Genomic DNA, 15,795 nt, shown 5'->3' on the forward strand with positions numbered 1-15,795 from the left:
GGGGGGACCAACGACCAGGTGTCGACGTGTAGTGCATCTATGTGTGCATGTGTCGTGTGTGTGTGCTTATGTAGGATACATACGTGAACACTGTGACAAAGAACTTTCGGATTTGCGGGCTCGGACTGCCCGGCACTTTTAAATACACATCTTGAGGCTCCCCTTGTGCCTGTCAAAGAGAAATCACATTGAGGTTTATTGAAGCATTTAATCCACTCTTTCGTGGAATGTTTTCAGTGGCCGATACCCATGTTATGCAATTACAAATGTCTTCGAAACACAGTAGTTAGCCTCTTTTTGAATTCTGAAACGTTGCACATTTTAGTTTTCCTTAGCAAATCAGTTCCATAATTTAGTATCCATTCCTCGGGGAACACCTTTCCGTTTCATCCCAGCACTAACAATTTAGATTAAACTAATCAAGGGCTCGGTGAACAGATGATTAGTGCTGGGATAGATAGAAATGTGAACCCCCTGAGGTTACCCTCGGGAAATGGAGTGAAAGCTGCCGTCGTAATTAACTCACACACCCCAGTTTCAGTGCTGGCCCGATTATCAGAGCAAATTATTCCATTCATTCTCTTACCAACATCTTTGTTTCACAGATGACGTTGGGGTCACTGCAGCGCACTGAGATCTGAGACCCAGCATCTGTGTCTCCAACTGGTGTCCCCGGCCGGGCCAACACGCCAGACAGAGAAAGAGAGAGAACATTGGAGAGGGAGAGAGATAGAGGGGGATAAAAGAGAGGGAGAGAGAACAAACTGAGCATTTAGTGAACAACTGTTGACGAGTGTGTGTGTGTGTGTTTGTGTGTATGTCTGTGACTGCATCTCTTTCTCTGTGTTTGTGTGTGTGTGTGTATGTACAGTATGTGTGAGTGTCTGCAATTGCATTGTGTCTGTCTATTTGTGTGTGTGTGTGTAGCTAGGCTAATGGGGCTAATAGTGGGCACCTGGCGTTCTCTCCCAGGAGGAAAGGCGCAGGGCCTTCTTCAGAAAGGACAACTCTGGCTGGTAGAAGCGGAATGTCTGGTCAATGACGTGAGGCGTGGGCTCCACGCTCACCTGGCAGATGGCCAGCGGCTTACCATCCTCTGCCCTGAATGTCACCTGCAAGTAGGGTTGGGGAGAGGGAAGGGTGGACGACAAAGGAAAGTGGAGATTTCATATTGAAAAATAATAATGCTTACTGCTGTCTGTAGCCATAGTAAACAACGGATTATCGTGGATGCTGTCACTACTGGCCCACATAGACAACTCAAGGTAAGAGCAATTTAAGGTAGAGAAGGATGCTTTATGTATAGCAGTCTTGATACAGTTACAATAAACTTAAAACATATACTATTTGAACCCAAGTCTGGTATTGATACATATTGTTATAGAGTGCAAAGACAGGACCTCTCATTTGCGTTATCACACATGCATGCACACACACAGTACTGCTGCTGTGAGAAGGATTTCTGTCTGTCAGAGGTCAGTTTCCACTTAACCCACTGTCCCAGTGAAACTGACACACAGCCCCAACAGCTGTCAGCAGGCCAACACTAACACAAACCACAGCACTTTCAGACGCATCATCAAAGGGGGACAGAAACTTGGGCCTGTAGGTAATCGGGGGCACACAATGTGTTTATAGTCAGGCTTGACTGTGTTTGAGAGTCTCGCTTTAACAATATACTGAATGTGATGATAGATTGGGTTCGCATATGTTATCATAACGTGTTTAGCAGGTACTATTGAGCATAAGTCCAGCCGATTTCAGAATTGATAGTGTAGGTCAAAAGAGGGTTGTTGGCACAAGACAGTTATAAAGCATTATATACCTGCAGGCTATAAGTAGTGTTACCTTAGTTTTTATCCAAAAACGTTGAGCATTTGGTTGAGTGTGCATGGAGTGCCCAATGACAGGGTTTGCACTATTCCATTTATTCCACTGCGTCAGGCAATCAAGTGCAGCAAAACCTACTTGTCCCACACTGTTATAACAATGTGAGTGTCTATGGAACTACAGTACCATGTAAACACATAGGTATTTGAGACACTTACAGTACTTTAAAGTGAGACCAAATAAACATTTGATGGACACCATGTGGTAAACACTAAACCAGGCTTAACTAAACTTAATTGAGGAAGGCAGGAATACAGGTAAAGTAGGAGATGTATCTCTAAAACAAGTTCAAACTAAAGATTGACAAGGTTTATAAATAATCTAGTTTGTGAGAGGTTTATTTATAATCATGGGAAGCGAACATCTGTGACGCATCACAAATACAAACACTAGCTAGCATATTTCCAGCCTCCAGAGACACGAAATAGGATTCTTCAACTATACAAAAGGAAATAAACAGTGAATATAAATAATGATCATATGGCACTCTAAGGCACAGACAATATTCCCTCACACGGCACACTGGAAATCCTTTAAAACAGAGACCGCATTCATCCCAATGCAAAAAAACAACCCCTGGAAAATGTTTTTATCCAGAGGTTGGGTTGTCCATGTATACCTTGATTGACTTGGCCAGCACAGTATTGGACAGATGTTTCTTGGCCACCTGAGTACTTCTGCCACTGGGTATGAGACTCGGCCCCTGCAAGACGTAGATAAACAAACACATGTATACATCTTTTAAATCGACCAAGACAACTGGGAATGTACAGCAGGTTATAAAACTGTAAAGCACCAGTGTACAATCTGTAGGGACAGAGAAAGACGTAGTAGCCGATAAGATGTGCGGACAAGAGAAACTCTAACTTGGTATTGTTAACCTAAACGCTCAATGACGTTAACTCAATCACATGGCATTAATCCTATTATATTTACCCTATATTTGCATTTTCTCATCCTAGTAATAGAAGTCAGGCTCTGGCTAATATCCCTGGGCGAACTGATGAACTAAAGCCTGTGTTCTAACGTCTGACTGGGGTTGTCATGGCGACACATTAGGTTACCTGGGGAACCACAGAGTTGTCTGAGACGAAGGTCTGGTATTTGAGGGGGACGTGCACACTCTCCTTGGGCCGCAGGTACACCTGGGGGGCAAGCGTGCCCTCTTTGAGGTGGAACATGCCCTCCTCCAGGGGGGTTAAGGTTTTGGTCAGTGTCTTGAAATACCTCCACTCGTCACAGTCCGTTATGACACTGAACAGACAAAGGGGAGTGAGAGAGAACACTGTTAAAAGAGAAAGGGATGGGGGGAGGAGAGAAGAATATAGGGAGAGAGAGATGGAAAGGTAAGATAAAGGAGAGACAGAGAGATGAGAAGAAGAAAGAAGAGAGCGAGAGGAGCATCCTCGCTGGTCAGCAGTCGGTCACACCTCCAAAGGCCAACCGTTTATCGGTACACTGCTCTTCTTTCAATTATATACGGCCTGATTGGTAAACGGTAGACAAGTCATTGTAAATCTTCAAACCTCTTCACGAAATGGATTCCCGGGGAGAGATCTTGGGGAACAAAAAAGTAACACAGACTGGGCGGTATAGAGAAGTTCTTTTCTTTGAGTACACAAATTTAATGCGCAAATACATAAAGGAAAAGGGGGCTCCTTTTAACTTCAAAGGCTCAACCTCCAGGCATGGAGAAGGGACATTTCTCAATAGACGAAAAATGTATGAATTTTCTCCAAAACCCCACCTTCTAAATAAAGGCTGGAGCTAGTCGACCATTTCAATGAGCTCTTACTACTACAATTTCCCATTCTCCAGTCTGGTAGCTAATTAGAGAACAAAACTTCACACGCACACACACCTTTTCGGAAAGTATTAAAAATAAATTATGTGTACGCGTGTGTGCGTGCTTCAGTAGGGAATGAAATGGAATCAGGAGTGGAGAAAGAGAGAACAAGACACACACACACACAGAGAAAGAGCGAGAGACACACACACAGAGAGAAAGAGAAGAGAGAGGGAGAGAGACACAAAGAGAAAGAGAGAGAAAGATGACACAGATGATTAATAATACAGGACCCACCCTGTGCTTGCTAAGATATATATTTTTCCGTTCCAACTATTGTAGATGTGTAACCAGGCCAGAACATCTCAGTTGGGCTCAGTCGTGTGAAAAGGGTAATAGTATAATAGTAAGCATCTATGATTTGATAGAAAAGACCTCAATGTCTCACTCTTTACTCTCTAATGCCTCTTCGAGAGACGGCAGCCGGTTCTGTGTTAAACATGTCGGCAGCGGCAGTGTGTCATATCTGGTGGTTAACGTTGGCACGCAGCCCTTTAAGCGGCCAGGGATAGGAAAGCTTGCAGATCCGTAGCACAGCTCTGGTGTTTCCTGATCCCCAATTAGACCCGGAGAGCCTACTGGCCGGTGCTAATGCTATAATGATTCATTCCCCCATCACACCGCTACTCTCCTCCAGTCCCCCCTCTTCTGTTTATCAACATGAAGGACGCTTATCCATCCAACACCATGCAGATCTGAGAAGAATCCATAATGGGAGATGGTGGGGGTGGGGGAGTGTGGGGTGTGTGTAGTGGGATATGTGTGGGTGGTGGTTAGTGTGTCTGCGTGTGAAATAATGGGTTATGGGGAGGAGGGAGAGAGAGACTGTATTTCTCCAGCATTATCTATGTATCTGGTTCAAGGGCAACTGATAGCAAGACTTCACCTGTTCTCTCCTGGTTAAACGTGCTGTGGAATATAAACAAAGTCTGATTCTGAATATAAACTAATATAAACTGAATACAAACAAAGTCTGATGGTATTTTGCAGCCTGCTTAAATACAATTGTTTACAATATTATTTCTCCCTCTCAACCCCCCCAATATAACACCAGGCACACACAAACTCTAACAAACACCAAACCCCACACACACGCTCCACTCCCCCCAGCATCCCTTCCCCTGCATACCTGAGCTCGGGGTCTTCGCTATAGATGGTGACAGTCTGTGGGGTGTTGAAGGGGTTGCGGAGGACGTACTCCAGGTACTCGGCGGTGCCCAGCGTGGCGTAGATGGTGTGGTGTATGGTGATGGCCTGGCTCAGGATGTGGGTGATCCCTTCTGCCTTACTGCGTTCCCTGTAGGCATGCATCAGGCGCAGGTCCCGCGCCAACTGGGCACGCTCTGCTCGGCGGCCCTGAAGGTAAAAGAAGTGGAGAGACCATAGAATCAGTGCTTTATTTGAGCTGGATCTGCCGGCACCTCTCATATTTTACTTTGTTTGTACTGGCACTCATTTGCCCAGATCCGGTACCTCTCGCAGCATGATTAATTTATTGTCTCACTGTTTGTACTGTAAACATTATAATACAAGCGATCAGAGTTAAATCAATTGTCTATTCATTATTTCTCCAGGCCCACCAAAAAAACCTTAACGTAAAAGTGTGATGATACTACTGTGTAATCATCCTATCCTGCCACACTGATTTCAGACATGATCTCTTCTTTGTACATACAGGTTATGGGGTAGGCCGGCCTGGTAAGTAACTGATCTTGAAACAGGTTTAACCTAGCTAGCAGAACCCCTCGACAACATTCCGGGGAAAAGGCAGCACGCAAAATTCAAAAATATTTTTTTGAAATATGTAACTTTCACACATTAACAAGTCCAATACAGCAAATTAAATATAAACATCTTGTTAATCTACCCATAGTCTCTGATGTCAAAAATGCTTTACAGTGAAAGCACAACATATGATTATGTTAGGTCATAGCCAAGTGAAAAATACACAGCCATTTTCCCAGCCAAAGATAGGAGTCAAAAAAAGCAGAAATATAGATCAAATTAATCACTAACCTTTGATGATCTTCATCAGATGACACTCATAGGACATCATGTTACACAATACATGTATGTTTTGTTCAATAATGTGCATATTTATATTCAAAAATCTCAGTTTACATTGGTGCGTTACATGCAGTAATGTTTTGATTCCAAAACATCTGGTGATTTTGCAGAAATACTCATAAACATTGATAAAAGATACAAGTGTTATTCACAGAATTAAAGATAGACTTCTCCGTAATGCAACCATTGTGTCAGATTTCAAAAAAACCTTTACGGAAAAAGCATAATCTGAGAACAGTGCTCAGAGCCCAATCCAGCCAAAGAAATATCTGCCATTTTGGAGTCAACAGACAATATAACTATTCACTTACCTTTGATGATCATCAGAAGGCACTCCCATGAATCCCAGTTCGACAATAAATGACTGATTTGTTCCATAAAGTCCATCATTTAGCCACTTGTTGTTAGCGTGTTCAGCCCAGTAATCCATCTTCATGAGGCGCGAGCACTTCGTCCAGACAAAAACTCGAAAAGTTCCATTACAGGTCGTAGAAACAAGCCAAACAATGTATGGAATCAATCTTTAGGATGTTTTTAACATAAATCATCAATAAGGTCCCAACCAGAGAATTTCATTGTCTGAAGAAAAGCACTGGAACGAGAGCAAACTCTGTCGGGAGCGCGCGTCACAAGCCTGAGACACCCTGCCAGACCACTGACTCAAAGAGCTCTCATGAGCCCCTCCTTTATACTAGAATCCTCAAACCAGTTTCTAAAGACAGTTGACATCTAGTGGAAGCCCTAGGAAGTGCAACTGCATCCATATCTCACTGTGAATTCAATAGGGACTGGGTTGAAAATCGACCAACCTCACTTCCTGTTTGGACATCTTATGAGTTCTGTTATTCTCACAGACATAATTCAAACAGTTTTATAAACTTCGGAGTGTTTTCTATCCAATACTAATAATATGCATATATTAGCATCTGGGACAGAGTAGGAGGCAGTTCACTCTGGGCACGCTATTCATCCAAAAGTGAAATGCTGCCCCCTATCCCATGGTGGTCAGCTAGTGAAGAGGTCCCTACGTAGTCACGAGAGGGGGAAGGGAGGACAGTGCATCCACCAACGAAGTGCCCGGAGCAGGTTCAATTTGGAGGCTCAGTTCAAGCGCAAGCAAACCAAGCAAGCAACTTGACTTGTCATGTAAAATACGATGCTGGGCTGTGCAACATGCAATAAAGTAGGGAGCTTGGGTCTGGAAAAGTCTGGAGGGATGAAACTTGCAAAAGACCAGGTGGAGTGTACAGTAACCACCTCTGCATCAGACATGACAAATAAACTAAGAGTCCTCAGAATCTCTCTGCCAGCGGTTTGGCATTGACAGTCCATGCACGGTCATACAGGCATACAGACAGTACAGGGACACCAATGGTAAAGGAGATATTCCAGGTGGACTGAAATACCTGTTGGTGGCAGTCAGCAGTGCAGAATGCGAGTGGGGATTTTTTTTTAAACAACCTGATTTGTACCTCAACCCGTGCCTCCCTGTACACCTCCACCATATCAGGACTACTTATTGCCCCCCCTGACTAAATTCAACCCAGTCCCCTAAGTGAGGTCATGGATTGCTAAAGGACACAGATGTGGCACAGACACCAAGAGCAAAATACGAATGGGGGAGAAGACGCATGAGGGAATGGCTGTCTTGTGGGAGGTTTTGGAAAACTAAGGTAGGCAAATATTTCCTATTAACTGGTTCTGTGAAGTTAATCTGAATATGCTCTTGATATTATCACAAAGGCAGGAAACCTATACATTCTGATGTGTGTTCTGATGTATTTTATTTGAAGATATACGAAGTTTGGGTAAGCCCCAAAGCTGAGTAGGGTTGCAAAGGGTCGGAAACTTTCTGGTACATTTCCAGTAAATTTTCCATGGGAAGTTAAGCCTGGGAATTTTGCAGAAATGAATCAATAAAGTTAGCTTATAACAGTTAACCTTTTTTTGTGGGATATACATGAGGCAATTCTAGGTCTTGTGGCATATTTTGGTTAAACTATCCCAAATTCAATGGAATTGCAACCCTTTGCATGAACAGTGCATTCATCCATCACATGCACAGTGCATTTCCTCCATCACATTTACAGCTGATTCTCAAGATCTTGCAAACTAATGAGATGCTATTGAGCCCACATTAATACACGGTCTGAGCCAAGGAGTACATGCTTTCTGGCAAGTTTTGATTACAATACTGGGTGGGGTGAAACTTTTTTATACGACATACATTATTTTTTTGTTAGTAGTAAATAGTAACCTACAGCAAAGTGTGTTTAAATCATTTCTAACTTGTTAACAATTGCTGCAAGTTAGTTTTTGCTACCATGTGGGTTTTAGCTTGCTTGAGCCTTCTAACTGAGGAGTGTTAATACACCTGTTTCCATACATGTTTCATTGTAAAACATTTGTCTTACAAAGGAGTTGTTTAACTGCTTAACCTCTCTGCGCATATATCTGTTTATTGTGTTGATACAGGGCTCATATGTGAAACTATTCTAACTGAACATTTTCTTTCACAGTGACACTGACTCCGAATGGGAGCCCAAGGTGTCCATCCCCCACTGAAGCTGGTTCATCCAGTTCCTGCCACAAGTGGTGTTCATCTGCCCAAATGTATTTCTGCAGGCATGGATGTGCTATGGCACCTGGTATCAGCAGCATAATATTGTGTAGAGGACTGAGGGTCTTCCAAATATTGAAAGTGTTATTTTGTAAATGTATATTTTTTTAAAACCATTTTGGTGTTTTGTATATAGTTATTCCATTCAAAATGTATAACTTCACCAATTTGGCCACTTCGGTACATTTGGGCTACTTGTGTGGGACACCTGGGTGACTTCATGATAAGTGTCATGTAGCACACTCATTTTGGAAGTTATCATTCTGAAACTTTGCATAAGTACTGTTGCCCTCATGTTTTTCACTGAAATTGTCCACACCATCCTATCTGAATGTATGCTTTATCTTGTTCATTTTAAAGATACAACAATAAAAAGAAAAACATGTTTTTTTTTCATTGTATTATCTAAACCAGATCTATTGTGTTATATTCTCCTACATTCAATTCACATTTAAACAAACTTCAGTGTTTTCTTTCAAATGGTACCATTAATATGCATATCCTTGGTTAGAGGATATGCATACAGGCAGTTAGATTTGGGTAGGAAAATGCCATGGGCACTATCTGATGTATGGAGACATTTCACTGCAGCTAATGTAGAAGGAATAGCTGTGCATATTTCCAAATACTGTGCCAAAACATATGTGAATAATAAAACAAAGATGCAGAATCATCTGGCCAAGTGCATAAAGTTCCCTCAGCACTCACAACAAGCAACCTCTGACAAAAGTCCCTCTACTTCTATTCAAGGTGAAAATTATGAATCAGACACCTTATCGATAGTAACAGCTCATGGTCCTCCTGGAAGTTATTTTTGACTAAATGGAGGAACGTAGTCAGAGAAATGCTGATGAATGTCTTGCTCGAGCTGTGTATGGAACTGGTTCACATCTGATGCTCATAGGCAATGTGTATTGGAAGACATTTCTGAATTTTCTTTGCCCAGCATACACCCCTCCAACCAGACATGCTTCATCTACTAATTTGCTGGATGCAGAGTTCAACAGAGTTCAAGTGAAGGTCAAGCAAATCATAGAGAAAGTAGACTGTATTGCAATAATCCCTGATGGCTGGTGAATGTTCGTGGGCAAGGAATAATTAACTACATCATCTCCACCCCTCAACCACTATTCTACAAGAGCACAGACACAAGTGACAACATACACACCAGTCTCTACATTGCAGATGAGCTGAAGGCAGTCAATGACCTTGGACCACAGAAGGTATTTGCACTGGTGCAGACAATGCTGTGAACATGAAGGCTGCGTAGTTTAAAGTGGAGGAGTCCTACCCTTACATCACACCCATTGGCTGTGCTGCTCATGCATTGAATCTTCTCCTCAAGGACATCATGGTACTGAAAACAATGGATACACTCTACAAGAAAGCCAAGGAAATGGTTAGGTATGTGAACGGTCATCAAGTTACAGCAGCAATCTACCTCACCAAGCAAAGTGAGAAGAATAAGAGCATCACATTGAAGCTAACAGCAAAACACGTTGGGGTGGTGTTATCATCATGTGACAGTCTCCTAGAGGCCATATCAGTCTCATGATATGGACAACCCCATCAAGAGGATCCTCCTGTATGATGTATTTTGGGAGAGAGTTGTAAGCAGCCTGAAACTCCTGAAACCTATAGCAGTAGCCATTGCACGGATTGAGGGAGACAATACCATCCTGTCTGATGTTCAGACTCTGCTTGCAGATGTAAGAGAATAAATCCATACTGCCCTGCCCACTTCCCTGATGCTCCAAGCAGAGGAAACTGCAGTTCTGAAATGCATCAAAAAGCGCGAAGACTTCTGCCTGAAGCCCATACACGCCACAGCGTACATGTTGGACCTCATGTATGCTGGCAAGAGCATCCTGTCTGGTACAGAGATCAACAGGGCCTATGGTGTCATCACTACCGTGTCTCGCCACCTTGGCCTGGATGAGGACAAGGTTCTTGGCAGTCTGGCGAAGTGCACTTCCAAGCAAGGGCTTTGGGATGGAGATACAATATAGCAGTCGTGCCAACATATCTCATCACCCACAAGGGTGCGTTCTCAGCCCTCTCCTGTACTCCCTGTTCACCCATGACTGCATGGCCATGCACGCCTCCAACTCAATCATCAAGTTTGCAGACGACACTACAGTGGTAGGCTTAATTACCAACAACAATGAGACGGCCTACAGGGAGGAGGTCAGGGCCCTCGGAGTGTGGTGTCAGGAAAATAACCTCACACTCAATGTCAACAAGACAAAGGAGATGATCGTGGACTTCAGGAAACAGCAGAGGGAGCAGCCCCCTATCCACATCGACGGGACAGTAGTGGAGAAGGTGGAAAGTATTCAATTCCTCGGCATACACATCATGAACAAACTGAAATGGTTCACCCACACAGACAGCGTGGTGAGGAAGGCGCAGCAACATAAATTTGGCTTGTCACCAAAAACACTCACAAACTTCTACAGATGCACAATCGAGAGCATCCTGTCAGGCTGTATCACGGCCTGGTACGGCAACTAATCCACCCACAACCGTAAGGCTCTCCAGAGGGTAGTGAGGTCTGCACAACGCATCACCGGTGGCAAACTACATTTACATTTAAGTCATTTAGCAGACGCTCTTATCCAGAGCGACTTACAAATTGGACTACTGCCCTCCAGGACACCTACACCACCCAATGTCACAGGAAGGCCATAAAGATCATCAAGGACAACAACCACCCAAGCCACTGCCTGTTCACCCCGCTATCATCCAGAAGGCGAGGTCAGTACAGGTGTATCAAAGCTGGGACCGAGAGACTGAAAAACAGCTTCTATCTCAAGGCCATCAGACTGTTAAACAGCCACCACTAACATTGAGTGGCTGCTGCCAACACACTGACTCAACTCCAGCCACTTTAATAATGGGAATTGATGGGAAATGATGTAAAATATATCACTAGCCACTTTAAACAATGCTACCTAATATAATGTTTACATACCCTACATTATTCATCTCATATGTATACGTATATACTGTACTCTATATCATCTACTGCATCCTTATGTAATACATGTATCACTAGCCACTTTAACTATGCCACTTTGTTTACATACTCATCTCATATGTATATACTGCACTCAATACCATCTACTGTATCTTGCCGCTCTGTACAATCACTCATTCATATATCTTTATGTACATATTCTTTATCCCCTTACACTTGTGTCTATAAGGTAGTAGTTTTGGAATTGTTAGCTAGATTACTTGTTGGTTATTACTGCATTGTCGGAACTAGAAGCACAAGCATTTCGCTACACTCGCATTAACATCTGCTAACCATGTGTATGTGACAAATAAAATTAGGTATTAATATTAATTTGCATATATTTCCATGAATTCCCACAGAACGTTTCCACCTCTGAATATTCCCCAAAAAGTGCAACCCTACAGCTGAGTATGGGCATATGCGTATGGCGAGTGTTAAACAGTGACGTCTAAAATGCTTTGAGTTAACCATCCCCTTTGAGAGTGCTGTCCATTTCAGCACCATAGATAGTAGGCTATAGGCTACCTGGCTGTTTGATCTGTCTGTTGCATTGCTACGTTGTTTTTGTTCTTATATGTTCGGGTATTGTGATATGTGTGTTCTGCTGCTACATTGATGTGAATATTATAAGAAATGTGTCCCTGTAAGAACCCACAGCTGCATGTGGCCATATGTGTATGGCGTGTGTTCTGCAGTGACGTCTAAAGGTTTTGCTGTACATTGATCTCTTTAAAATGATTTTGGGGGAAGGGGAGAAGGCCAAGTGGGCTTCTTAGTAGAGAGCCAGGTGGCCATGTTGTTGACTTTACCGTGACCTTCGTCTTGACCTCGCTGCCGGTGCCATCTTGTCCCCCCTCGTGCTGCCGCACGGCCACCATGCGATTGAGTTTGCGCTGGCGTACGTCGTCGGTCTCGCCCCACCAGGGGGTGTTAGTGCAGGGCGTCCCACCGCCCTCCTTCATATGGCTCTGGAGCAACGGCACCAGGTCCCCGTCCAGCTCCACCAGCCTCTGGGCCCGCGCTGCGTTACGCACTGCAACACATTCACAACAGGCAATCTTACAGCAATACATTAACAGCCTTACTGCAACGCACTCACAATATTAACAACCTTACCGCAATGCAATCACAACCTTACTGGAACACATCAACAAACAATTGTTTTGATCTGCATTGACCCATTAACTTGTTGGGAGCATTCTTTAGTTTACTACTCCGTTAGTCAGCACCTCTACCAACATTTTTTGGTGTCCGTCAGCTTTTTAGTGCTAGGCTGAAACATCAGTGTACACACCCTGTGGCTCTCCAGAGTTATAGTGACCACTGTTGTAATGAAAAGTATCTTTGTAGCCATCAGCCGTAGACAGAGAAGAGACCTAGTAACGACCATGAGAACCACGAGCCATACATACCGTATTTATTTGTTTTGTCAGATGTTGCCAACACAGCACTTACTGTAATGATGCTGATGGGATTGAGTATGCATAAAGACAGCACCCTGAACCAATTGGAAGATAAACATCTGACTGATATCAGCCCACAAATAATCTGGGAACCAAGGAAGGGGAGGAGGGGAGCAGCCCAATAATATAAAAGAGAGAGATAAAGTAAGTGGAGGATCAAAGGAAGGGGGCCTCAAGTACTGTTTCTCATCTAAAGCCCTTCTAGAATAGTGGAGGCTCTGCTCCCACTCACTGATAACTCACCAGGGGGATATCTCCCCCTCTATCTCTCTCTTGGCTTCTCCCTCTCTTATCCATCTCTCCCTCTCGGTCTCTCTTTCCCTCTCCCCATCTCTCTCTACACGCCTCTCCATTGTTATCGTTACCTCTCCATCCCTCTCCCACCTCTGTCTCTCTACCACTTCCCACACAATCTCCATCTCTCCCGGCACTTCTTCGCATTTCTCCTTATCAGAATGGCGTCAGCGATCTGCCAATCACTTTGCTGGATAGTCCCTGGGTAGTAGGTATTCCCTACAGGCTTGGAGAGAATGGTACAGTAATGGAACTGTAGTACTTCAGCGACTAACTGAACAGAACTACAGTCATTCTGTTGGGAAGTCATTTGCAATAACGTTAATCTATAAAATAAAGTGCATTTCTTATCATAAGCACACACCATGGCCTGATTCACACTATAGGGCAAACCGAGCCGAGCCAAGCCAAGCTGTACTATACTGGCCTGGTTACACATCCACCATAGAACAAGGTGAAAAGAAAAGCCGGGACAGTACGAGTCAGGTCAATCCTTTAGTGTGAATCAGGTATGTGTATTTGTTTTCATACAGTGTTTGTAGACTGGATTTCGGTTTTGTTGGACATTCATTTAATGGATTGAGTCCCGCCTACCTAATTTCTATGAGCCACCTCACAAGCTCTGCTTCAGCAACTCACCACGGCTTCAAGGCCTCAGACATGTCGTTGCACTATGGGGGTCCGAGCTTTCTGCTCCCTTGCCCCTCGCCTACGGAATGCTATCCCTGATCATCTGAGAGCCACTCCATCAATCGGAACTTTTAAAACAGGTCTTAAAACACAGCCTGTATTTCTTACACTCCTAATCTGCAAAGTTACTTTAGTTCCTAGTTTACTACTGCTATTTCCTGCCTTGATTCTAAATGTTTGATGTTTATTGTTTTTTTGTGGTTTTTCTTATCATTGTTTGAAATTTTGTAGAGCTTTGGAATAACACTGTAATGAAAAGTGTTATAAAAATGTATTATTATTTTCAACTATTATTATTATTCTTCTTCACACCTCTGTTGTGGTGTGTGTGAGGCACTGAACACTGTGTGACCAGCCACCAGATATGCTTGGGCAGGCTCAATTAGGCGGCAAATTGAGTGTCTCAGAGCTGAAGAGAAAGGGCAGAATGTATAATGGATCTGGATCAGACAGTCATGAATAACATCGCCCCAGCCGCCGCCCTGTAAATCAACCAACAGCACACACAGATAAAAACACAAGTTCACATACACAAACAAAGGTGTGGGGGTCCTACCGCTGAGTCGTTGGATGCTCTTGGAGGACAAGCTGCCCCCGGTGAAGCCACTTGTGGCATCCGGCGGTGAGATGATGTGGGAGCGTGACGGAGGAAGACACTGGGGCTTGTTGGGTTTGTTCTGGTCTACAGGACATCCTAGAGAAAACCAAAGGACGCCATTTTGAAAGAGTAGACAGTTCTCTTTATTTGAACAATTTCTAAAAAGGGCCATATTTTGGGATACGGGATCTGGACTTTGATATAACGTGTTACTTCACTTATTTATTTACCTCGTGTTTTTTATGTCCGTGTTGTCGGACTGTGTTATTGGCTGTTTCTGTGTTATTAGCTAACATTCATTTAGCTAACATTCATTTCATTTAGAAAATATATTCACTAAATACAATAGCTTTATGTTGTGTTGATCCAATCTGTCAACACAAGCTTCCAGGTTACCTCCAGGTTACCTCCAGGTTACCTCCAGGTTAACTCCAGGTTAACTCCAGGTTAACTCCAGGTTAACTCCAGGTAACATTCAGTACACTTTGCCTCCTCGGAAACCAATTTGAGAGCTTAACTAGTGGAACTAACTAGTTCGCTTCCCACTCATGGCGGATAAAGGGTGAGTTGTGCTCAACGGTGAACGTTGATTGATTCCAGGGTCTCCTCTGGTGGAGAGCAGACATTAATTCATTTAGTGCCAAGCTACAGCAGTTGTGTGTGGCAGTCGAGTCGCCCGGGCTGTCGAGCAAAGCTTCACACCTAGTAATGGGAGAGTGGGAGAAGCAATTGCTCACTGTGAGGAGTACTGTGAGTGCCAATGCCAAGCAGGGTTCGCCGGACCTTCTATTCGCTGCCAATAGCAGAGAGCGCATTTCCCCCGCAAAAATGACCTCAAAGAGAGATTGTTTTGTTATTGGCGGTTATGCTGTCTGGCAGATTCCAGATAGAATTACAGAAGATGATTGAGGCTCTAATTAAAACTAAAGGTTAGAATTAATTAAATTGTTGCATGCAGTCTTTCTCTGCTACAATTCGAGCATTTCACTCGAGTTTGGCAACATCCACTTTGGGGAAAGTGACTTTTCTAATGTCAAAATTTTACAGACACTTTTTTACTGTGGAGCTCGGAAATGATGCACCGCGGCCGTGGCGTACTTCATAAAGTGTGAGCATTGCAATTAAGCGGCTTTATCACAGTACGACACATCTCAGTGGGCTTGTGGAGTTTTTAGTGGGAATTAAAACCATTGTCCGCGGCTCGGCATCCTTCAGAGCTCCATCTCTTTCATCAACAGCTGATAATAGGGAGGCCCAGTGAGTAACGAAGAGATAGGGTTGCCATGCAAACAGACACCGACAAAT

At 43.6% G+C, this 15,795-nt stretch overlaps 1 protein-coding gene across 2 annotated transcripts in view; it reads right to left on the reverse strand.

Moving 5' to 3' along the window:
- Positions 1-15,795, reverse strand: part of nphp4 (nephronophthisis 4) — a 218,076-nt gene that overhangs the window by 19,370 nt on the left and 182,911 nt on the right. For both annotated transcript variants that reach the window (XM_046365548.1, XM_046365547.1), the window contains exons 18-25: positions 14,449-14,586; positions 12,255-12,478; positions 4,866-5,092; positions 2,955-3,144; positions 2,510-2,593; positions 956-1,112; positions 587-663; positions 84-169 (exon numbers count right to left, since the gene is read on the reverse strand). In XM_046365548.1, coding sequence (XP_046221504.1) covers positions 84-169; positions 587-663; positions 956-1,112; positions 2,510-2,593; positions 2,955-3,144; positions 4,866-5,092; positions 12,255-12,478; positions 14,449-14,586 — 1,183 coding nt within the window. The remainder of the gene's footprint in view (positions 1-83; positions 170-586; positions 664-955; positions 1,113-2,509; positions 2,594-2,954; positions 3,145-4,865; positions 5,093-12,254; positions 12,479-14,448; positions 14,587-15,795) is intronic.

The sequence above is a fragment of the Oncorhynchus gorbuscha genome, linkage group LG10, assembly GCF_021184085.1.
Source record: "Oncorhynchus gorbuscha isolate QuinsamMale2020 ecotype Even-year linkage group LG10, OgorEven_v1.0, whole genome shotgun sequence".
Lineage (NCBI taxonomy): Eukaryota > Metazoa > Chordata > Actinopteri > Salmoniformes > Salmonidae > Oncorhynchus > Oncorhynchus gorbuscha.